Source organism: Henckelia pumila, chromosome 1, assembly GCF_033568475.1.
Source record: "Henckelia pumila isolate YLH828 chromosome 1, ASM3356847v2, whole genome shotgun sequence".
Lineage (NCBI taxonomy): Eukaryota > Viridiplantae > Streptophyta > Magnoliopsida > Lamiales > Gesneriaceae > Henckelia > Henckelia pumila.
The window spans coordinates 4,479,710-4,503,733 of record NC_133120.1 but is presented as its reverse complement, the minus strand read 5'-3'; the positions used below and the strand labels follow the sequence as shown (position 1 = coordinate 4,503,733).

Here is a 24,024-nt window from a genome sequence, read left to right as displayed (position 1 = left end):
CCTCGGCCCTTATTTTAATTCAATTTCAATCCTAAATAATTTAAGAATATTAGAATTTAAATCAAAACTCCAAATATTCCCAAATTAAATATACTCGGATTAAAATTTAAATAAATTCGAATTAATCTGTAATTAATCCCGGGCCTTACATTTCTCCCCCACTAAGACATGAGTTCGTCCTCGAATTCATAAACAGTATAGATATGCAGTTCGTATGCTCATAAGAATAAAGAATAACTGAAAACTGAATAAGAACTCACATCAGTGGAATAGATAAGGAAATCGTTGCTTCATATCTTCTTCGACTTCCCAAGTCGCTTCTTCAACTCCGTGTCTACTCCATTGAATCTTCACCAATGGAATGGTCTTCGTTCGGAGTTGCTTCGTCTTTCTATCAAGAATCTGAATAGGTTGCTCGAAATAACTAAGAGTGTCATCCAATTCAGCTTCATCGGAGTGAATCACATGAGATGCATCAGATATGTACTTCCTCAACATCGATACATGAAAGACATCATGTATTCTAGATAAAGACATAGGAAGAGCGAGTCAATAAGCTAGATTGCCTATCTTCTCGAGAATCTCATACGACCCAATATACCTCGGAGATAATTTCCCTCGTTTACCAAATCGAACGGTGCCTCTGAACGGTGAAATCTTCAGAAACACTCTATCTCCCTGATCAAAAGATAACGGCCGTCGTCGTACATTCGCATATCTGGTCTGTCTGTGCTGTGCTGTTCTCATTCTCTGTTGTATCAGTTTCACCTTTTCAGTCATCTGTCTGATCATATCTGGCCCTAACTCAGGTACCTCAGAAACATCATCCCAATACAAAGGTGATCGACACTTCTTTCCATATAACGCTTCGAATGGTGCCATCTCTATACTCGTCTGATAACTGTTGTTATAATAAAATTCCACGAGTGGTATAGAATTTTGCCATGTAACACCAAAATCAAGTACTAAAGCTCTAAGCATATCCTCAAGCGTCTGAATTGTTCGTTCAGATTGACCGTCGGTTTGAGGATGGTCAGCAGTACTCAAATGTAAACGCGTATCTAGAGCTTCCTGTAGGCTATGCCAAAAGTGCAAAGTAAACCTCGGATCTCGATCAGATACAATCGACTTTGGCACACCGTGTAGTCTTACCACTTCTCGAATATAGAGATCCGCCATTTGATCATGACAATAAGTCATTCGATAAGGAATAAAGCACGCAGATTTCGTCAACCTGTCGATGATCACCCAAACAGCATCGCATCCTCGAGATGATCGCGGAAACTTCGTTACAAAGTCCATGGAAATGTGATCCCATTTCCATTCAGGAATTGATAAAATCTGTAATAAGCCACCCGGTTTCTTTCTTTCAGCTTTCACCTGTTGACAATTCAAACATTTAGATACAAATTCAGTCACATCAGACTTCATTTGCTTCCACCAGTACTGACTCTTCAAGTCGTTGTACATCTTTCTGCCTCCAGGGTGAACACTAAAGCGACTACAATGGGATTCTTTCAGAATATTCTGTCTCAAGTCTGCAATATTGGGAACAACTATTCAGTTATTCACATACAAGATATCATCATCACTAAGCTTGTACTCAGACCGATGTCCTAATCTGATCATTTCAATCGATTTCTATACATTCTGATCAACTTTCTGTGCTTCTTTGATATGAATCAACAACGCTGGCTCAGCACTGATTGCATACACTCTCATCGGCCTTCTATCTGTCTCAAATACATACCCAGAAACACAACAATTCTCAATCAAACTAGATACACCTATAGTAGATAAAGATAAAGCACATAATTTTCTACTCAGGGCATCTGCTGCTGCGTTAGATTTTCCCGGATAGTATTTGATTTCACAATCAAAATCCTTCAATAAATCAAGCCATCGTCGTTGTCTCATGTTCAATTCAGATTGTGAGAATAGATACTTCAGACTTTTATGATCAGAAAAGATTTCAAACTTCTCGCCGTATAAATAATGTCTCCAAATCTTCAATGCAAAAATGATAGCAGCCAATTCAAGATCATGAATCGGATACCTAACCTCATGTGGTTTCAGTTGTCGAGAAGCATAAGCAACAAAATGTCCTTTCTGCATTAAAATACATCCCAAACCCTGGTGAGAAGCATCACAATAAACAACAAAATCACCAGTACCTTTAGGGATTGTAAACACTGGCGCAGTAGTCAATCTCTTCTTCAGTTCAACAAAACTCCTTTCACATGCCTCAGACCAAACAAATGGTGCATTCTTTTGTGTAAGCTGTGTAATAGGCTTCGCTATAGATGAAAAATCTCGAATGAATCGACGATAATAACCAGCTAAGCCCATAAAACTGTTGGAGAACGCGGCGATCAGATCAATCAGAATTGATACCCGGTGCAGCGGAAGTTTAAAAATTTTATATGGAACGATTCCATAATGGGTATCAAAGCTTTACGATTAAATTGTGTGTGTAAAAATTAAATAACAATTATATATTTTTACCTCCAATCTCGAATCGAGATTATGGACACCAACAGATTGCTCTGCTCTTGTTGTATATCCCTGGAACTGATGGACGAACTGTTCTTCAATCAGGTCCACGAACGGATAATTAATCCTTCTGATAGATTGCACTAGAAAATCTATCAGAAGTTTCTACGAAGAGAATTAACGAATTTGATCCGTTAAACCAACTGTAATTCAAAATTCACAGACTGGATTTTCCCGAGTAGAGAGGGAAGGGGGCGGCCACTTTAGAGAGAAAATAACTAGGTTTTCGAAAATTGTGACCTGTTGTGTGTAATTTATGTACTGCAATAACTTATTTATAATGTAGGCCGCTAACAGCTTAGGGCCCATTAGTCATAAGTTCAAGCCCGACAAGCAAAGCCCGCATGTTCAGAAATTAATATAAAATTCATCGTGACTCTGATTGATAAACCGATTTTACCAATGTGCACAGAAACCATTTCTGCACCTTTTAAAGTCAAGATAAATTTTTCTGAATCCGAATTCAGTGATTTCCAAAAATGCCCATCCCTATGTCATTTTAGGAAATCTTACTCCTCTACTCTTAAATAAAAAGTCCAACTTCTTTGTTCATTAAATTTAACTCTTTAAATTTAACTATCTCAACGGGGATAAAAAATCCATTACTCTGTGTGACCCTCAATGGTTCAGGGATACAGCTAGCCGTGGGCTCACAACTCCTTGTGACTCGGAACAACAATTTCCGACTTGCCCATCGAATCATGGTAAGAGCGCCTAGCAACATCTCCCCATGATTTCCTAGGTATCACTGATAGTGCCTGCAAGAACCAATAGATTTTGGTTAGCGTACAGTACGGTCCCTTCATCCATATATCCCGATCGAATCAACAACCATTGGTAAATCGAGAGTCGTTCGAGATTCGATAACTATGCAATACATCTTGAAGATCAAATAGTGACATCGCATGTGTTACTAAGAAACCATTTCTTAAAACACATCATGTACTCTGGCCAGAGATTCGTCACACTAATATCTCCTCAGATCGCATAGGATATCCACACTCGCAAGTATGTGGTGAATCCTTGACAACAAAGCATCGACTCCTATATGTGTTGTAACTGTACCCAATCCCGACACCTGATGACCCCAATAGAGTCGGTAAACGAGTCAAAGCACAGTACTAGCATATAGAGTCTCAATGATGTTTCAAGTAGTAAGGACTAATGGTGTACAACCAAAACCGCGGACTTTATCCACTCAATAAGTGATAACCATTTGGAAAGTCCGGATAGGGTAGTTCGATAATTCATCGTATGAATATCCATTTGCATGCTTCGAACATCTCTATGTTCCTTACCAATGAAACGTGGTACTCTGCATCGCAAATGCTAGTCTCAAACTCGAGCGATCCTTATCCTTATTATCGGACGGCTCAATCGACTAGGAACAGTTTAGAATACACAGTGACTATAAGATGTGTTTCATGATAGACATCTCCATGTTCTACCACATCTTACATTCACTATAGTATATTCAAGGTCTTTATCAAAACAACAATAGTATACCACAATATAACAATATGAAGAAAGATAAAGTCATTGCCATTAATAAAATTGTAAATTATATTAAACAAAAGATTGTTTATACAAAGAGTCATCAAAGCCCTTAGCCACAGGTTGGCTCACCGGGCACCTACTCTTTCAATCTCCCACTTGCCCTAAAGCCAACTAGTCATACTACGTAGACCCATTGCTTCGCGATGTTTGTCAAATAATGGTCCTGACAAGGGCTTAGTGAGTGGATCAGCGATATTGTCTGCAGAGGCCACTCTTTCGACAGTGATGTCTCCTCTTTCCACAATCTCCCGGATGATGTGATATTTCCTCAGTACGTGTTTGGATCTTTGATGAGACCTTGGTTCCTTTGCCTGAGCAACGGCACCCGTGTTGTCACAGTACACCAGGACTGGACCAACAACTTCAGGAATGACGCCCAACTCTTGGACGAAATTCCTCATCCAAACGGCCTCTTTAGCAGCAGCTGATGCTGCAATGTATTCTGCCTCAATGGTGGAATCCGCTGTGGTGTCCTGCTTGGAACTCTTCCAAGAGACAGCACCGCCATTGAGCATGAACACAAATTCAGAGGTTGACTTCGAGTCATCCACGTCACTTTGGAAGCTAGAGTCGGTATAGCCTTCCAATTTTAGTTCTCTTCCTCCATATACCATGAACATATTCTTAGTCCTTCGTAAGTACTTAAGAATGTCCTTCACGGCTTTCCAATGCATTTGATCGGGATTAGCTTGATATCTGCTCGTGACACTCAGAGCAAATGCTACATCCGGTCTGGTAGATATCATCCCATACATGATACTACCTATGGCTGACGCATATGGTACATGTGTCATTTTCTCTATCTCTTCATCAGTCTTGGGACACATAGACTTGGATAGAGAAACTCCATGACACATGGGTAGATGTCCTCTCTTGGACCCATCCATTGAAAACCGTTTCAATATGGTGTCGATGTAGGTTGATTGAGTGAGTCCTATCATTCTCTTAGATCTATCTCTATAGATCTGTATCCCTAGAATATAGGATGCCTCACCCAAATCCTTCATCGAGAATCTACCTGATAACCATATCTTTGTTGACTGCAACATCCCTACGTCATTCCCAATGAGTAGGATGTCATCAACATAAAGTACTAAGAATGTCACAGCATCCTTAACTACTTTCTTGTACACGCATGGTTCCTCCGGGTTCTTGATGAAACCAAAATCCTTTATTGTTTCATCAAATTTCTGGTTCCAACTTCTTGATGCTTGTTTTAGACCATAAATTGATCTCTGAAGCTTGCATACCTTATGCTCGCTTCCCATGGATGTGTACCCCTCAGGCTGCTTTATATAGATTTCTTCCTTAATGTCTCCATTAAGAAAAGCAGTCTTCACATCCATTTGCCATATCTCATAGTCATACCAAGCAGCTATGGCAATAAGGATTCTTATGGACTTGAACATTGCAACTGGTGAAAAGGTTTCATCATAGTCAACTCCTTGTCTTTGAGTATAACCTTTCGCCACCAATCGCGCCTTGTAAGTCAATACCTTACCATCAGGCCCAAGCTTTCTCTTGTAGATCCATTTACACCCTATTGGAACAATTCCATCGGGAGGATCTACTAAAGACCAAACTTGGTTTGTATGCATCGAATCTATTTCCGACTGCATAGCTTCAAGCCATAAATTTGAATCCGCATCAGAAATTGCTTCCTTGAAGTTTCTTGGATCACATCCAACATCGGGTTCATCTTGATCCCCTTCAAGAAGAAGACCATATCGAATAGGAGGTCTAGAAGTCCTCTCGGATCTTCTAGGTACAGGCGTGTCTATCAATGGTTCCTGAGGTGTAGGATCGTTATTTTGTATTTCGGGTTCTTCTCGAATTTCTTCGAGTTCCATCATCTCGCCTTTCTTATCCAATAAGAACTCCTTCTCCAAGAAGGTGGCATTCCTTGAAACAAACACCCTTGTTTCAGCAGGATAATAGAAATAATATCCGATTGAATTCTTCGGATACCCTACAAAATAACATAAGGTGGATCGACTATCCAACTTATCTCCCACTGTCTGCTTCACGTAAGCAGGACATCCCCAAATCCTCAAGTACGAATACTTAGGAGCTTTGCCATTCCATAACTCGTATGGTGTTTTGTCCACTACTTTAGTGTGGACGTTGTTCAACAACAATACCGCCGTTTCAAGCGCATAGCCCCAAAACGAAGGTGGAAGCTCAGTGAAGCTCATCATGGATCGAACCATGTCCAACAAAGTTCGATTACGACGCTCCGATACACCATTCAGCTGTGGTGTCATAGGAGGAGTCCACTGATAGAGAATCCCATTCTCTTTCAGATAGTCCAAAAACTCGGTACTTAAGTATTCTCCACCTCGATCCGATCGAAGTGCTTTAATACTTTTACCTAGCTTGTTTTCTACTTCAGACTTGAATTCTTTGAACTTTTCAAATGCTTCAGACTTATATTTCATTAAATATAAATACCCATACCTAGAATAATCATCAGTAAAGGTAATGAAGTAGGTGTGGCCATATTGAGTACCAACTCTAAATGGACCACAAACATCTGTATGGATCAAATCCAACAGATTTTGACTACGCTCAGGTTTCCCCTTAAAAGGAGATTTAGTCATTTTTCCTTTCAGGCAGGATTCACAAGTAGGTAGAGAGTTAATATCAGACATATCAAACATGCCCTCTCCCACTAGCTTGTTCATCCTTCTTGAGGAAATATGACCTAGCCTAGCATGCCAAAGGTTTGCCGGGTTTTGGCTATCGATTTTCCTTTTGTTTGTTGTTGCCGGTTTATCAACATAATTTATTGGAACGTCTTTTAGTTTTAAGTTATATAGATCATTTTCAAGTTGTCCATTTCCAATCAAACATTCATTCTTGTAAATATTGCAAATCCCATTCACAAAATTGCAAGAATAACCATCTCTATCAAGCATAGAAACAGAAATAATGTTTTTAATCAAATCCGAAACAAATAAAACATCTCTCAAAAGTAACTTAAAACCGTTCTGCAAAATTAAATAAATATCTCCCACAACTTTAGCTTCAACTCTGGAATCATTTTCGAGCCTCAGCTGCGTCTCACCCATTCTAAGCCTGCGACTTCTTGTCATCACCTGCAAATCATTGCAAATGTGAGATCCACATCCGGTATCCAATATCCAAGAAGTAGTATTAAGTGAAACATTTATTTCAATATAGAACATACCCTTCGCAGTTCGCAACTGCTCTAGATATTCCTTGCAGTTACGCTTCCAATGACTGGGCTTCTTGCAGTAATGGCAAACATCCTTGGACTTTTCCATGTTTGAAGCCTTTGTCTTGTACTTCTTCTCGGGTTCGATTTTCTTGGGTGGGGCAGAACGTTTCTTACCCTTTGTACTTGGCCCCTTCTTAGCAGAAGAAGAGGAGCCCACCAAGAAAGCCGGTTTATCCTTCTTTAAAGTGGATTCATATGTCACAAGCATATTGACCATCTCTTCAAGGGAGGCCTCTATCTTGTTCATATTGAAATTCACCACAAATCCGTCAAACGAAGAAGGAAGAGATAGAAGTAGTAAGTCCACGTTGAGTTCATGCTCCAACACCAAATCAAGGGTTACTAACTTCTGTATGAGCCAAATCACTCGTACCCCATGATCACGGACCGAAGTCCCTTCACGCATGCGACACGTCATTAGCTCCTTTACAGTAGCGAACCTTTCAGCCCTCGATTGAGCCCCAAAAAGTTCCTTGAGTTGTACGTGAATGTCAGCAGCATTCACGGTGTCCTCAAATCGCATCTCGAGTTCATCAGACATCGAGGCTTGCATATAGCATTTGGCCTTGATATCATGGTCCCACCATGTATCAAGTTTGGCTAACTCTTCCGGACTTATGTCAGCTGGTGCTTCCTTCGGAGGAGATTTTTCTAACACGTTGAGCATCTTCTCCGAAGTCAAGACAATCTTCAACTTACGGAACCATTCCGTATAGTTTGCGCCAGTCAATTTATTTTATTCGAGGATCGAGAAAAGTGGATTACGCGAATTCATATTTATGAAATACTGAAAAGAAACAGACAAATATCAGTGATTGTTTAAGTAATTTACTAAGACATAAAATAGGCGAAATTTATTTTATGAATCTCACTCCCACTATTTTAACGATTTCACTACCCTCTAGTGAAAACGGGAAACTGTTTTCCTTAGTGAGAACATGGAGTCCAATTGACAAACTATGGTCCCGAATAATATCAGCCAACCATAATTTTCAAAAGGTAGAGTCCAATTGCTTCCAAAGCAACCTCCACGTTTTTACCTCATGTCCAATAAGGGCCCAATAATATGACGCCGTTTATTGTGACATGTCAAGATGACCCATCAATATTAAGTTATGATGGACGGTCGCCATGTGGATCCCCCAATAATATGAGCCGATCCCATGGGAGTTCCACCCAACTTACAACATGTGTCGATCCAATGTACAGCTTTCCAACGAACGGGCCCCCCCAATAATATGAGCCGGACCGTATCCGCGGGTAGCATCTCATACATTGATCGTTGATGGAAGGTAGGAACATTTAAACAAATTTAAATTTTCTTTATTTATCTTGATATCAATTTTAAATCATATTTAAAATGAGGGATTTTAATTTTGAAAATTTGTCTCATCATTTTTAAAATTTTGTATGCTTGCCGGATTCACACAATTTTGTCTAAAACATGCATACAACAATAATATCACATATTATATAGGATGATCAATTCCATTTCTAATCGACCCGTGGTTGCCAATCACGAGTCTTAGTCCAATCCTAGGTAATATGCAGTATGCAATGCAATCCTATTACATTGAGCTTCCAATTTACATTTCTTCTGTCTTTATTGTCTGCTGGGCCCACCTCCGTCTTCAAATCTTTATCTCTCACTAAATCTAATGTATTTACAATAAATAACAATGACAAGTAGGGGATACATTTTTAAGGGGTGGGAACGGGCCATAAACCAAGCCCACTTTTATTACATATGACAATTCATATTGGGCCATAAACCAGGCCCATTAATAAATTCAACAACAATAAAACAAATGTAAATTCCTAACATACACCTACAAAATTGGTCATGGCAATCGATCATCCTTATCCAATAACATTTAATTCAAAATTAATTTATTGGATAACATGCAATGGCAATTTAAATTTAAAAGGATAAAATCATATTCCATATATAAAATCTTATTTTATATACAAAATCATATTTTATCTTTTTATCAAATAAAATCATATTTTATCTATAAAATCCAATTTTATACATAAAATCATATTTTACTCAACATATCCATAAGATCATATCTTATCATCAATTGTACCAAAAATAATTAATTTCAAAATTCAATTTAACGGATAAAATATTTAAATTTTCCAAAAATTCAAATTTATCCAAAAATTAATTTTAAAATTTTCGGACTCGAACAATTCGATCCGATGCCTCGTGGACCAATCAAAAACAATTTTCGATCGGACCAAAAATAGAATTTTAACATATTAAAATTTAATTTTAAAATTAAAAAATTAATTTTTCCGCGGGCCGCCCGGGACACTCCCGGGCTGCCCGCGCCCCAAAAGGCTCGGGCAGGGCAGCCCGGCTGCCCCTAGGGCAGCGTTGTGCGCTGCCCGGGGCAGCGACCATCGCTGCCCCCCCGGGCAGCAATCCAATCGCTGCCCGGGTTTTTGCCCGAAAAATTTTTATTTTTAAAATATTTGTTTTGTTTCAAAAACCGAGGCTTAAAAAAATTTTTGTACAATCGATTAATTTAATCGCTTGATCTGAGCAACCTGGCTCTGATACCACTGTTGGAGAACGCGGCGATCAGATCAATCAGAATTGATACCCGGTGCAGCGGAAGTTTAAAAATTTTATATGGAACGATTCCATAATGGGTATCAAAACTTTACGATTAAATTGTGTGTGTAAAAATTAAATAACAATTATATATTTTTACCTCCAATCTCGAATCGAGATTATGGACACCAACAGATTGCTCTGCTCTTGTTGTATATCCCTGGAACTGATGGACGAACTGTTCTTCAATCAGGTCCATGAACGGATATTTAATCCCTCTGATAGATTGCACTAGAAAATCTATCAGAAGTTTCTACGAAGAGAATTAACGAATTTGATCCGTTAAACCAGACTGTAATTCAAAATTCACAGACTGGATTTTCCCGGGTAGAGAGGGAAGGGGGCGGCCACTTTAGAGAGAAAATAACTAGGTTTTCGAAAATTATGACCTGTTGTGTGTAATTTCTGTACTGCAATAACTTATTTATAATGTAGGCTGCTAACAGCTTCGGGCCCATTAGTCATAAGTTCAAGCCCGACAAGCAAAGCCCGCATGTTCAGAAATTAATATAAAATTCATCGTGACTCTGATTGATAAACCGATTTTACCAATGTGCACAGAAACCATTTCTGCACCTTTTAAAGTCAAGATAAATTTTTCTGAATCCGAATTTAGTGATTTCCAAAAATGCCCATCCCTGTGTCATTTTAGGAAATCTTACTCCTCTACTCTTAAATAAGAAGTCCAACTTCTTTGTTCATTAAATTTAACTCTTTAAATTTAACTATCTCAACGGGGATCAAAAATCCATTACTCTGTGTGACCCTCAATGGTTCAGGGATACAGCTAGCCGTGGGCTCACAACTCCTTGTGACTCGGAACAACAATTTCCGACTTGCCCATCGAATCATGGTAAGAGCGCCTAGCAACATCGCCCCATGATTCCCTAGGTATCACTGATAGTGCCTGCAAGAACCAATAGATTTTGGTTAGCGTACAGTACGGTCCCTTCATCCATATATCCCGATCGAATCAACAACCATTGGTAAATCGAGAGTCGTTCGAGATTCGATAACTATGCAATACATCTTGAAGATCAAATAGTGACATCGCATGTGTTACTAAGAAACCATTTCTTAAAACACATCATGTACTCTGGCCAGAGATTCGTCACACTAATATCTCCTCAGATCGCATAGGATATCCACACTCGCAAGTATGTGGTGAATCCTTGACAACAAAGCATCGACTCCTATATGTGTTGTAACTGTACCCAATCCCGACACCTGATGACCCCAATAGATTCGGTAAACGAGTCAAAGCATAGTACTAGCATATAGAGTCTCAATGATGTTTCAAGTAGTAAGGACTAATGGTGTATAACCAAAACCGCGGACTTTATCCACTCGATAAGTGATAACCACTTGGAAAGTCCAGATAGGGTAGTTCGATCATTCATCGTATGAATATCCATTTGCATGCTTCGAACATCTCTATGTTCCTTACCAATGAAACGTGGTACTCTGCATCGCAAATGCTAGTCTCAAACTCGAGCGATCCTTATCCTTATTATCGGACGGCTCAATCGACTAGGAACAGTTTAGAATACACAGTGACTATAAGATGTGTTTCATGATAGACATCTCCATGTTCTACCACATCTTACATACACTATAGTATATTCAAGGTCTTTATCAAAACAACAATAGTATATCACAATATAACAATATGAAGAAAGATAAAGTCATTGCCATTAATAAAAGTGTAAATTATATTAAACAAAAGATTGTTTATGCAAAAAGTCATCAAAGCCCTTAGCCACAGGTTGGCTCACCGGGCACCTACTCTTTCAAAAACTACGAATTTATGGCACATACGTCGGTCTTTGCCAACTGATCACAGCTTCTACTTTGCTTGGATCCACTGATATACCATCTCCTGAAATTATATGGCCAAGAAACACGACTCGCTGCAAACAAAACTCACATTTGGATAACTTGGCATATAATTTTTCTTCCCGTAACGTTCTCAATACAATTCGGAGATGATCAGCATGTTCACACATATTCTTAGAATAAATCAAGATATCATCGATAAATATGATCACGAAATCATCTAGATATCTTTGAAATACCCTATTCATCAATCCCATAAAAACTGCTGGTTTATTCGTTAGACCAAAAGGCATGACTATGAATTCATAATGGCCATACCTGGTTCTAAATGCAGTCTTAGGAATATCTTCGTCTCTAACCCTCAGTTGATGATATCCGGATCGCAAATCAATCTTCGAATATACTGACGATCCCTGCAATTGATCAAATAAATCATCGATACGAGGTAAAGGATAGCGATTCTTTACCGTTGCTTTGTTCAATTGCCGGTAGTCAATACATAGTCTCATCGACCCGTCCTTCTTTCTAGCAAACAATACCGGAGCACCCCAAGGAGAGACGCTCGGTCTGATATAACCCTTGGCCAACAAATCTTCGAGTTGGTCTTTCAACTCTTTCAATTCAATCGGAGCCATACGGTAAGGTGCTTTTGATATCGGCTGTGTACCAGGCATCAATTCAATACCGAAGTCTATCTCTCGATATGGAGGCAATCCCGGAATCTCGTCAGGAAAAACATCAAGAAATTCACTAACGACTGGCAAGTCAGCCAATTCAGGGCTAGTCTTTAAGACATCAACATCATAGATCAGAAATCCCTCTGCTCCTTTCTGTAACAACTCAGTCATAGCAAGAACAGATATCAATGGAATTTTAGATCTTGATCCCTTACCATAAATTTCCATTCGTCAGCCATATCAGGTCTGAACTTCACAATCTTCTGAAAACAGTCTACTGTAGCTCTGTACTTGGTTAGCATATCAATACCGATTATGCAATCAAAATCAGACAAACCGAGTACAATACAATCAAGCTCAATCTCATGCCCCTCACACTGTAATATACAATTTCGTACAGACTTCACTGATACAATACCTCGACCCAGAGGTGATGAAATAGATACAACAGTAGCTAAGGGCTCAACAGTTAATGAATGCAATGCAACAAACTGCTCAGATATAAAAGTATGCGACGCACCAGTATCAAATAAGACATAAGCAGGATAACCATAAAGAAAACAGTTACCTGCAATCACATCATCTGGTGCCGCTTGTGCTTGCTCCTCAGTCAATGCAAACACCCTTGCTTGTTGCCTTGGAGGTTGATTCACCGTCTGACTTCCTCCTCTACTCGGTGCGGCAGGTTGTGGTTGAAAAGAGTGAACTGAAGATGTAGATTGACCCACCGGTCTCGATGCTCCTGCACCCTGTGCACCTTCAGATCCTCGTTGTGGACACACTCTTGCAAAGTGTCTCATCTTGTTGCAAATGTGGCAGCTTCCAAACACACCTCGGCATTGTTCATCAGTATGGAGACCTCCACATTTGGTGCAATATACATCAGACTTCTGTCCAGCTCTAGACTGTCGGGATCCACTAGAACTAGAAGAGCTACCACCACCTGATCTCTTGAACTGTTTGCTCTTACCCTTGAAGAAATTTTTCTTTCCACTGCTGCTACCTCCAGCTTCAAATCGAGGTGGCTGTGGAATCTGTGGCTGTTCTTGTGGTTGTCTCACTGGCTGTGGCACAAACTGTGCTCCTCGTTGTTTTAGTATCCCTACTTCTGCACCCTTTGCTCGATTCAGAGCATCAGCAAAGGTATTCGGTCTTCCCGAATTCACCAGTGTAAACACCTCAGGATTCAAGCCATTGATGAATTGATCGGCTTGAGCTTCGTCACTAACAGCGATATGTGGTGCAAACTTCAACAGGCTAGTGAATTTGGCAACATATTCTTCAATATTCAATTGTCCCTGTTGCAAACTTGCAAACTCTGCTCCTTTGTCCTTGCGATAAGACACAGGAAAGAAATGCTGATAGAAAGCAGTTCGAAATACAGACCAGGTAATAACAGTACCTTGGTTTTCCAGTGCTCTCTTCATCGCTATCCACCAACTCTTGGCAATGCCATCCATTTGATGAATTATCAATCTCATACGACGATCATCTGTATAATCAATGGACTCAAATAACTGCTCAATATCTTCCAGCCAGTTCTCACACTCTATAGCATTCTCTGTTCCTTGCAACTTCGGTGGTTTGAATGACTGGAATCGTTTCAAAAGTTTCTCCATCGGATTAGCATCACTGAACTCATCAGTAGACGTACTACCCTGTCCATGTTCAGACACTGTCACTGGGACCTGTGCAGCATTTGTCTGTTCAGGCTGATTCGTAGCCAATGTCTGCCTAACTCTCGGTGCTGGTCGGGGAGGCATATCTGATAATCAAACAGATTAGTGTACAGTTCAATCTCAAATACATCAAGTCTGTTGCAATCCACATTGCCTTCGTAGATCGAGTTTCAATTCATCCTCATAAGACATGCTAGTACTTCAATCAAACAACTAAATAGCATGTAATTCACAACATTGTACAACATACTCTTCGCAAATTAGCACAGCATCATGTGACAATTTAATATCGGTAATCAATAAATCAGAATAGAAGACTCGATCTACCCCGCTCATCTAGTCATAGTCCGAGAAACTTAATGCTCTGATACCACCTGTTGTGGGGCCTCGGGTTGCTAATCTCATATCTTAAGGGCAATTAATGAATAAGCATCATTAATCTAATAAGGAAAGAAAGGATCCAAAAAAAAAAATTTTTTTTTTTTTCAAAAAGGGGTGCGCCCCCGCCGCCAAAAACTACCGCGGGGGCGCCCCTGTTTTTTTCCAAAACTGCGCGCGAGCCGTCAAAAATTACCGCGGGGGCGCCTCCTGGAGCAGAAACTTGCCCTGTTCTTTGTCCGCAAATTTGATCCCTTCAACTCCTTCCAATTCATCAAACTCAAGTCTAAAACATGATATAAAAGATCCAAATCATGCATATTAATATAAACAAGGTCTCAAGCATCTATACATGTATTTATTACATCGCACAAGTCGCTAAAGAAATGATAAAAGACATAATCTATCTCAAGTTTCATACATGTATTCCAAACCCAAAAGTTCTAAGGTTCCATACTTCTAACATTCAAAACATCATCTACAACCCGAGTCCTCACGTGCTAGACTCTCTCCCAGCTGTCAATGACGTCGATGATTAGCTCCTGCCCTCTCTGTTGTCATGCACACATACAAAACAAGACAACAGCCGGATAAACTCCGGTGAGATACAAATCTTAGTATAACCAACATATCGAAAGCGTTAAATAAATCATATTAACTCTATTTAAAACTCGACTCAACAAATAGAGTACTCAAACGCTTTAAATACGAATTGATTCATATAACTTCGAAGCCATCAAGATTCATAAATGATCTTGACATGGATATCCATCTAACGAATTCGTAAACGACTCGCAAATAAGGTTAACCGCAACCTTGGCTTAGAATCAATTCAATATAACATCATATCAACTCAAATTTAAAGATCCACTACCTGAGATGGATCGACAACACCACAATCAAATCAAAACATAAACAAGTAAGTGATTTTTACGGGCCAACTCAAAGATAATCATTCTTGAGTTTCAAAGTCCCTACTTCGCGATGTCGTCATTATACCTTCGTTTAATTCGATTCTGAACTCTTCAAATCTGAAATATACAATCAAAATACACATATCAAACTTCATATCAATCTATCATGTCAGAAACGAACCAAAACCATCAAGATTTCATCAATCAAAACCATTTCAAACCTCAATCAACTTTCTTCGGTTCAAAGTCGGCGTCTCGTGTTGTTAAGCCTTCAAACTCAACTGAAATTGAACAAGACACATACTTTAACATTTACAATATCTTAATAACAACTTCAACTCAGAATTCGGCTATCAAAATAGTTCCAAAACTCGATTAAACGACGTAGCGATTCAAAATCGGTAACCGACGTAATCCCGACTTTGAAACTTGTAACTCCAATTCATATATCAGCATGTATCATATAAAACTCAGTCATAAAACATCTTATCAGTAGCTATAGTCATCGATATACATGCTACAAATCATAATCAATCCTTTCAATCATTCAACTTTGATCCAGTTTCGAAAATAGAAGCGATACAATAGCAAGAACACAATCAACAACTAAAAATCTGATATCTGCTCCATAATGATTTCGAAATCCATAAAACACAGCATAAAACTTACACGATATTGAAGCCCTCGTCGTAAGGATTCCAGAACACTTTTCGGAATCGAAATCGGACAACCGGAACAAAAGTTATGGCAAATCGAAAATCAAACTTTCTAAGGAAAAGAGGAAGAAAGACGGGCTCTGCTTCAAAAACTTCTGAATTCTCAATATCATGCACGTGTACATGCTGAATCAACAAAACAAATCTGATAAATTTCAATAGTAATTGCAATTTAGTCCCTAGATTCTTCAATAATTGCAATTTGGTCCTCGGCCCTTATTTTAATTCAATTTCAATCCTAAATAATTTAAGAATATTAGAATTTAAATCAAAACTCCAAATATTCCCAAATTAAATATACTCGGATTAAAATTTAAATAAATTCGGATTAATCTCTAATTAATCCCGGGCCTTACAATTGCCAAACCTATCACTCAACTTACACATAAGAATGCACCGTTTATCTGGACAGAGGCTTATGAAGACAGATTTATTGAATTGAAGAAGAGGTTGACGAGTGCACCAGTCTTGATTATCCCTTTAGGTACTGATTATTTCACTGTTTACTGTGATTCTTCTCACAGGGGACTAGGATGTGTGCTGATGCAGCGAGATCAAGTTGTTGCTTATGCCTCAAGACAGCTGAAGCCTCATGAGACAAGATATCCAATTCATGATCTTGAATTTTCAGCCATCGTCTTTGCACTGAAGATTTGGCGTCATTATTTGTACGGTGAGAAGTTCAAAATTTATTCTGATCATAAGAGTCTGAAATATCTGTTTACGCAGTCTGAATTGAACATAAGACAACGAAGATGGTTAGATTTGTTGAAGGACTTTTATTGAGAAATCAAATATAATCCAGGAAAGTCAAATGATGCTGCAGATGCCCTAAGTAGGAAGGTATGTGCTTTATCCTTATCTACAGTAGGTGTATCTCATTTGATTGAAGATTGTTGTCTTTCTGGATTGAAATTTGAGAAATATATGAGGCCTATTCGAGTTTGTGCTATTCGAGGTGAGCCTGAGTTATTGATTCGAATTAAGGATGCACAGAAAAAAGACCAGAGTATTCAGAAATCAGTTGGAATGGTTAAGTCTGGACATCAATCCGAGTATAAGGTCAGTGTTGATGATATCTTATATGTGAATAACCGACTTGTTGTTCCAAATGTTTCTGATCTGAAACAGCAGATACTGAAAGAAGCACATTGCAATAGATATAGTATTCATCCCGGTGGCAGGAAAATGTATAATGATTTGAAGAATCATTACTGGTGGAAACGAATGAAATCAGATGTCACTGAATACGTATCTAAATGACTTAATTTCCAACTGGTGAAGGCTGAGAGAAAAAATCCTGGTGGTTTGTTACAGAGTTTGTCAATTCCTGAATGGAAATGGGATCATATTTCAATGGCTTTGTGACGAAGTTACCACGTTCATCCCGAGGCTGTGATGCGATTTGGGCGATCATTGATAGGTTGACGAAATCAGCTTGTATTATTCTATACAGAATGACATATCGACATGATCAGATGGCAGAAATATATGTCAGAGAAGTGGTAAGATTTCACGGTGTGCCTAAGTCTATTGTGTCTGTCCATGACCCTCAATTTACTTCTCATTTTTGGCATAGTTTGCAATACTCGTTTGAACTTGAGTACTTCTTATCATCCTCAAACTGACGGACAGTCAGAACGAACGATTCAAACACTTGAGGATATGCTTAGAGCTGTAGTACTTGATTTTAATACTAACTGGCAAGAGTCGTTACCACTCGTGGAGTTCTCTTACAACAACAGCTATCAGACTAGTATTGAGATGACTCCATTCGAAGCGTTGTATGGGAGAAGTGCAGATCACCATTGTACTGGGATGATGTTACTGAAGTGCCTGATATTGGTCCTAACATGATTAGAGAGATGACTGACAAAGTAAAACTCATTCAAAAGTGAATGAAGACAGCTCAAGACAGACATGCAAAGTATGCGAACGTGAGACGTCGACCTTTGATTTTTGAGCAGTGAGACATAGTATTCTTGAAGATTTCACCTTTTAGGGGTACTATTCGATTTGGCAAGCGAGGAAAGTTGTCTTCACATTTTATTGGACCGTATGAGATTCTGGATAAGATAGGCAATCTAGCTTATCGACTTGAATTGCCTCCAGCTTTATCTGGTATTCACGATGTATTCCATGTTTCGATGCTGAGGAAGCATCAGCCTGATTTATCTCATATTATCCAAATTGATGAAGCTGAACTTGATGATACTTTGAGTTATTTCGAGAAGCCGATTCATATTTTCGATCGAAAAGAAAATCAACTCAGAAACAAGACTATTACATTAGTTAAAGTTCAGTGGAGTCGACATGGCACTGAAGAAGCGACATGGGAGACTGACGACGACATGAGACAAAGGTTCCCAAATTTATTTCAATGATGTGAGTTCTTATTCAGTATTTCTGTTATTTCTTTACTTATTTGCGTACAGATTGCTTATGAATTCGAGGGCGAACTCATGTCTTAGAGGGGGAGAAATGTAAAGCCCCGAAATTATTTAATTTTGATTCGAGATTATTTAATTTGAGAATATATGGAGTTTGAATTTAAATTCTAATATTCGTAAATTATTTATGATTGAAATTGAATTGATATGATTGTCGAGGACTGAATTGCAAATTGTGAGGTTTTGAGGGACCAAATTGCAAATATGTCATTTTTTGACTTGTAGACTTGTTTTAGTATTGTATTTAACGTGTATCATCATCTTCCTCCATCCTTAGCAGCAAGGAAACCGAGAACCTTTCTTTCTTCTTTAGATTTGATCTTCTAACCTTCGTATCTTTTGATCCGATTATCCGAATTTAATTTCGAGCATAGTTCCGGAATCCTTGCGACGAGATCTACGATTTGGTATAAGTATTATTGTGTTTCCAGCATTTTTCGAAATTTGAATATTGATGAAATCAGATTATGAGCTGGATAAGTGTTCTTGAGCTCTTATATCTTGTATAATCGAAACCGAATCGAAGAACGGACAATGTTTGTATTTGATATGATTTCCAGCATGTAATTCGAAGTTTGTAGCTGCTGATATGTTGTTTTATGATGATATGTTGCTGTTGTATCATGGATATGAGATTAGTTATGAATTCGATATCGTTTTGGTTATCGATTTTCAGTCGTTACGCCATCGGTTTATGAATTGAATCCAATTTGGTATCTTGCCGATTGAGCTGACTTTTAAGTGAGTTTTTGCTGATGATTGTAGCTTAACTATACTTCATTTCAGATTATTTTGAAGCTTGACGACTCGAGAGTTCTGCCTTCGAAATGAAAAAGAAGTTGAGCTAGGTTTGAAGTGTTCCTTTGAAGTATTAATGATGAGTTTGAATAGCTTATGATTTATGTATGTTCTTGATTTGTGTTTTAGAATTGGAATCTTCAAGAACAACGAGAATAATAAGGTATAAGACAACATCGAGAGTCAGAGATTTGAAACTCGAGAATGAAGCTTCTTGAGTTATCTCGTTAAAACACATACTTGTTTATCGTTTATTATTGATGTTGTCGATCCATCACAGGTAGTGGATCTTTATTTGATATGATATGATATGCTATATGAATTGATTCTTGCCAAGGTCTGATGGACCTTATTTTCTAGTCTGGTGAGACTACGATAGATGGATATCCATGTCAAGATCGTATACGAATCTTGATGGAAATGACGTGTTATGAATCAATTCTATATATATATATATGTGTGTTTTATTACTCTATTCTCGAGTTAAAATGTTTAGAGTTGATATGATTTTATTTTAACGCATGTATATGTTGATTATACTGAGAATTATATTCTCACCGGATGTTTTTGGATGTTGTCTTGTTTTGTATGTGTGCATGACAACAGATGGGCAGGAGCTGGCCAGAATCGACATGGGTAGCTCGAGAGAGAGTCTAGATGTGGGACTCGGGTTGTTGTAGCTGATGTGAAGTCCTTAGATGTTTGGCAAGCATGATAGAATATTTATAGCATGTTGTAGTTGATTTGAGATACACTTTGGGCATGTTTGTATTTCATCCTTTTAGCAAGACTTTGAACTTTTAGTTTGTTGTAAAGGCTAGAATCTTGTGCTTAAACTTGATATCTATGTATATACATGTGTTGGTATTGAGTTAGCATGATTTGTTATTGATTTGTGATGAGAAAACATGATTTGTATAGTCTTTGACAGCAAAAGAATTATGCTGATTTTTCGAGCAGAGTGTGCTCGCTAGATCGGTAGAGTTTGACCGATCGAGCGAGACCTGTATTTCAAAAACAGAAAGTTTGGTTTTTCTGCTCGCTCGATCGGTAGAGTTTTACCGATAGAGCGATGCCAATTTTGCTCAAACCCGAGATATGGGAATTTTTGCTCGCTCGATCGGTAAACTTTGACTGATCGAGCGAGATGTTTACATTTTAAAAAAATTATAGTTGCTTGATTGATCTTGATTTAATTATTTAAGCTTCGATTTATTGCCCTAATTTGAGATTAGCAACCCGAGGCCCCACAATTTCCATCCTCCTCTATATCTAACATAAAAAAATCCGCAGAAAAGATAAATTTATCTATTTTTACCAAAACATCCTCGATGATTCCATGTAAATTTGTGATAAATCGATCGGCAAACTGCAACATGATTGTTGTGGGCTTCACCTTGCCAAGTCCTAAATTCCTGAAAATAGATAAAGACATTAAGTTAATACTAGCTCTTAAATCACTTAATGCTTTATTAAAATTAGAAGAACCAATAGTGCAAGAAATCGTAAAACTCCTTGGATCATTTTATTTCTATGGTAGCTTCTTTTGCAATATCGCACTGTACTCTTCAGTCAAGTTCACAGTCTCGAACTCCTCCAACTTCCGCTTTCTCGACATCACATCTTTCAAGAACTTAGCATAATTTGGCATTTGCAGCAAAGCATCAGCAAAAGAGGTGTTGATATGTATCTTTTTGAATATCTCCAAAAGTTTTGAGAACTTCTCGTCCAATGCCTTTTTCTTGAACCTCTGTGGATATGGAAGTGGTGGTTTATACATCGGTTTGGGCTCAGGTTCACTTTGCTTCTCCTCAACTTCTTCCTCAACTTTATTCTCTTCAACTACAGAATTTCTTGTCCTCTCAGATGTTTCACTCTCAAGTTTTCTTTCTTCAGTACCTACTTGTTTCCCACTCCGCAACTCTATCACCTTGCACTGTTCAATGGGATTCACTTCGGTATTATTTGGGAACTGACCTCGATTATTATCTTTCAGTGCATTTGTCAGCTGCTCAATTTGAGTCTCCATAGATTTCATCATGGCACCCATATTGACCACATGCGTATCCAAAATATCAATGCGAGACTCAGTTCTCGCTATCCTCTTACCAGATTCCTACACAAAAGTACTAACCACGTCCTCCAAAGAAGACTTCCCTTCTCCCTTATTTGCATAAGAAAAATTTTCATGGTTACGCAATTCAGGATGATAAGAAATTGGGAAAGAGTTTCCTCAATAGCCTCCATAACCTCTTTGGTTGATGTACTGAGCTTGTTCAGGAGGATGAGATTCCTTGATGGCGACCGACACACCTGCTGAATCTGCGACATTCACCTTGTTCAATGCAACCACTTGCGTAGTCAAAGCAGATAACTGAGCCGATATAGAAGTGAGAGGATCCACTGTATATACAGCTTTCTTGACTCCCATATGTTCAGACGGTCATTGAAAATTATTGATGGTCATATGTTCCAGCATATCATAGGCCTGAATTGGATCTTTAGAAAAAATGGTTCCTCCGGCCGCAGAGTCCACTAACATCCTCGTAGTGTGTTCAACCCATTGTAGAATAACTCTATTTGCTCTCAATCTACAAAATTATGGTTAGGACAATGTCTCAATAAATCTTTGTACCTTTCCCATGCTTCATATAATTGCTCAGAATTCATCTGCCGGAAGGTGCTGATCTCGATTTTCAACTGAGTAGACTTAGCAGGTGGAAAATACTTCGCAAAAAATTTGACTATCATGTCCTCTCATGTAGTTATGCTTTCCAACGGCAGTGATTGTAGCCAACTCCTCGCCTGGTCCCTATGATAAAACGGAAACAAACATAAGCGAATAATATCTTCAGGAGCACCATTCATTTTTACTGTGTCAGTAATTTCTAAGAAAGTTCTAAAAAGTAAGTGATCAAACAATAGAGAATTCACGCTATGAGATCTTCGCATACACTGCAAGTAATAAGAATTAAAATTCAATTAGTAACTAAAAATAAAAATAAGAAAAACTCTAAATTAAAATCTAGACTAATTGATAGCAGGACTAAAATAAAATCAACAAAATACTCTCCGACAATGGCGCCAAAAACTTGTTGCGTAGTTTTGTGCCCGCAGGTGCACGTTGTCAAGTTTTAATAAAGTGTGAGTAGAGTATCGTTCCCACGAGGAGTAGTATTGATAATTATTAAGTACTTGTAATTAAAATAGTCCTAATTTTATTTAGAAAACCAAATTTTGAGGAATTTGCAGAAAAATTAAATAAGCAAGAAACTTTTGATAGCACGCACACAATTTCCAAGAAATATCAATGAGAGAATAATGGTCTAGAGGTTCAAATTTCACCTGGTTTCGACAAGAACTACTCCTAATTAACATATTTTCATGAATTACATTCAATTAATAGCCAAAAACACTTAAGTATATTATTTCACTCTTTCGAGCAACAAATAATGTGTATCAACTAAGATTCAATTCCAATATCCCTATTAAAAATCTAGTCTTAGTGATATGTGTAAAACAATGTTCTTCCTAAAGGCTCTATTAACGTTATATACTCTCCCGAGCTATATAAACAATTAACGGTGTAGTTTCTAATGGTCCTATTCAAGATCCTCTGTCCCGAGCAATGATTTCGAATAAATATAACAAATCAATTAGTGATAAATTAATTGAAAAGACTATCAAATCTAGAAAACACAATTAATCTAAGGGAATTCAATCCAATAAAATTAAAAACTCGTGCAAATATTTACACCAGGTTCCATCATCCCTCTAAACTAATAAAAGTTTAGTTCAAAATTAAATTCTAATAAACACAAATCATATAAATCCAGACATAAATTTAATAATAATAAGTTCAAAAGAAAGAAAGCAAATCCGAATATTCGCTCGTCAGTGTCCGGTCGATCGATCCTCGTATTTGTTCTTGAAGCTCTTCACGTTGTTTTTCCCAAAATTCTATTCTCCAAATTCACGATCAAGCTCTCTCGATTTCTCTTATGTTGTGCGGCATCTAACCTCTCAAATTGAGCCTAAATATTTTTTTTTATATGCCCCTAAAATTGTCCAAGAAAAGAAAACCCAAAGTTTCCTTCCAAAATCAAACTCTAAAATCTGATAATCGCGGCTACGCGGGCGCGCATGGAACACTGTCTCCCGAGTTCAAAATCCAAAAGATAGCGCGGAGGCGCAAGTCCTTCTGAGCGGGCGCGCATGCACCTCTGTCCTTTTATTTTCCAAGCTTCTCACCAACAGCGCTACTGCGTTTAGAATAAGCGCTATTGCGCTTCAACAACTCCATCCAGCGCAATTGCTCTTCATCATAGCGCTATTGCTCTCCCAAACAGCGCTCTTGCACTCTCTCAAGCTCTATTTTCAAAAGGGTTGACCCTGAGGGGGACCCCATTCCACATGAGTCAGAGGCCCATTGGCTCATGCGGAGGATAAATCGAGGGATGTGCACGAGCGGCAGGAACCTGAAGGAGGGAGCACATGGCCAATCCCCAGAGCATACCCCCCACAATATTTCAGCAGGGAATATGCTCCACACGAGGATCGAACCCGCAACGCTGAGAAATTTCTTCCCACGTCACCTCAGGC

The 24,024-nt window shown here is 38.5% G+C and overlaps 2 protein-coding genes across 2 annotated transcripts; one reads left to right on the top strand and one right to left on the bottom strand.

Moving 5' to 3' along the window:
* Window positions 1–17,101: 17,101 nt before the first annotated feature.
* On the top strand, window positions 17,102–18,558 carry LOC140894289 (uncharacterized). Its single transcript, XM_073302768.1, has 2 exons — window positions 17,102–17,425; window positions 18,163–18,558. The coding sequence occupies exons 1-2, from the start codon at window positions 17,102–17,104 to the stop codon at window positions 18,556–18,558; spliced, it is 720 nt and encodes a 239-aa protein (XP_073158869.1).
* A 2,395-nt stretch (window positions 18,559–20,953) lies between these two features.
* LOC140894273 (uncharacterized) lies at window positions 20,954–21,853 on the bottom strand. The gene is made up of 2 exons (XM_073302766.1): window positions 21,758–21,853; window positions 20,954–21,538 (listed from the first exon to the last, which is right to left on the bottom strand). Exons 1-2 carry the CDS (start codon window positions 21,851–21,853, stop codon window positions 20,954–20,956), a joined length of 681 nt encoding a protein of 226 aa, XP_073158867.1.
* Between the last annotated feature and the right edge of the window lie 2,171 nt (window positions 21,854–24,024).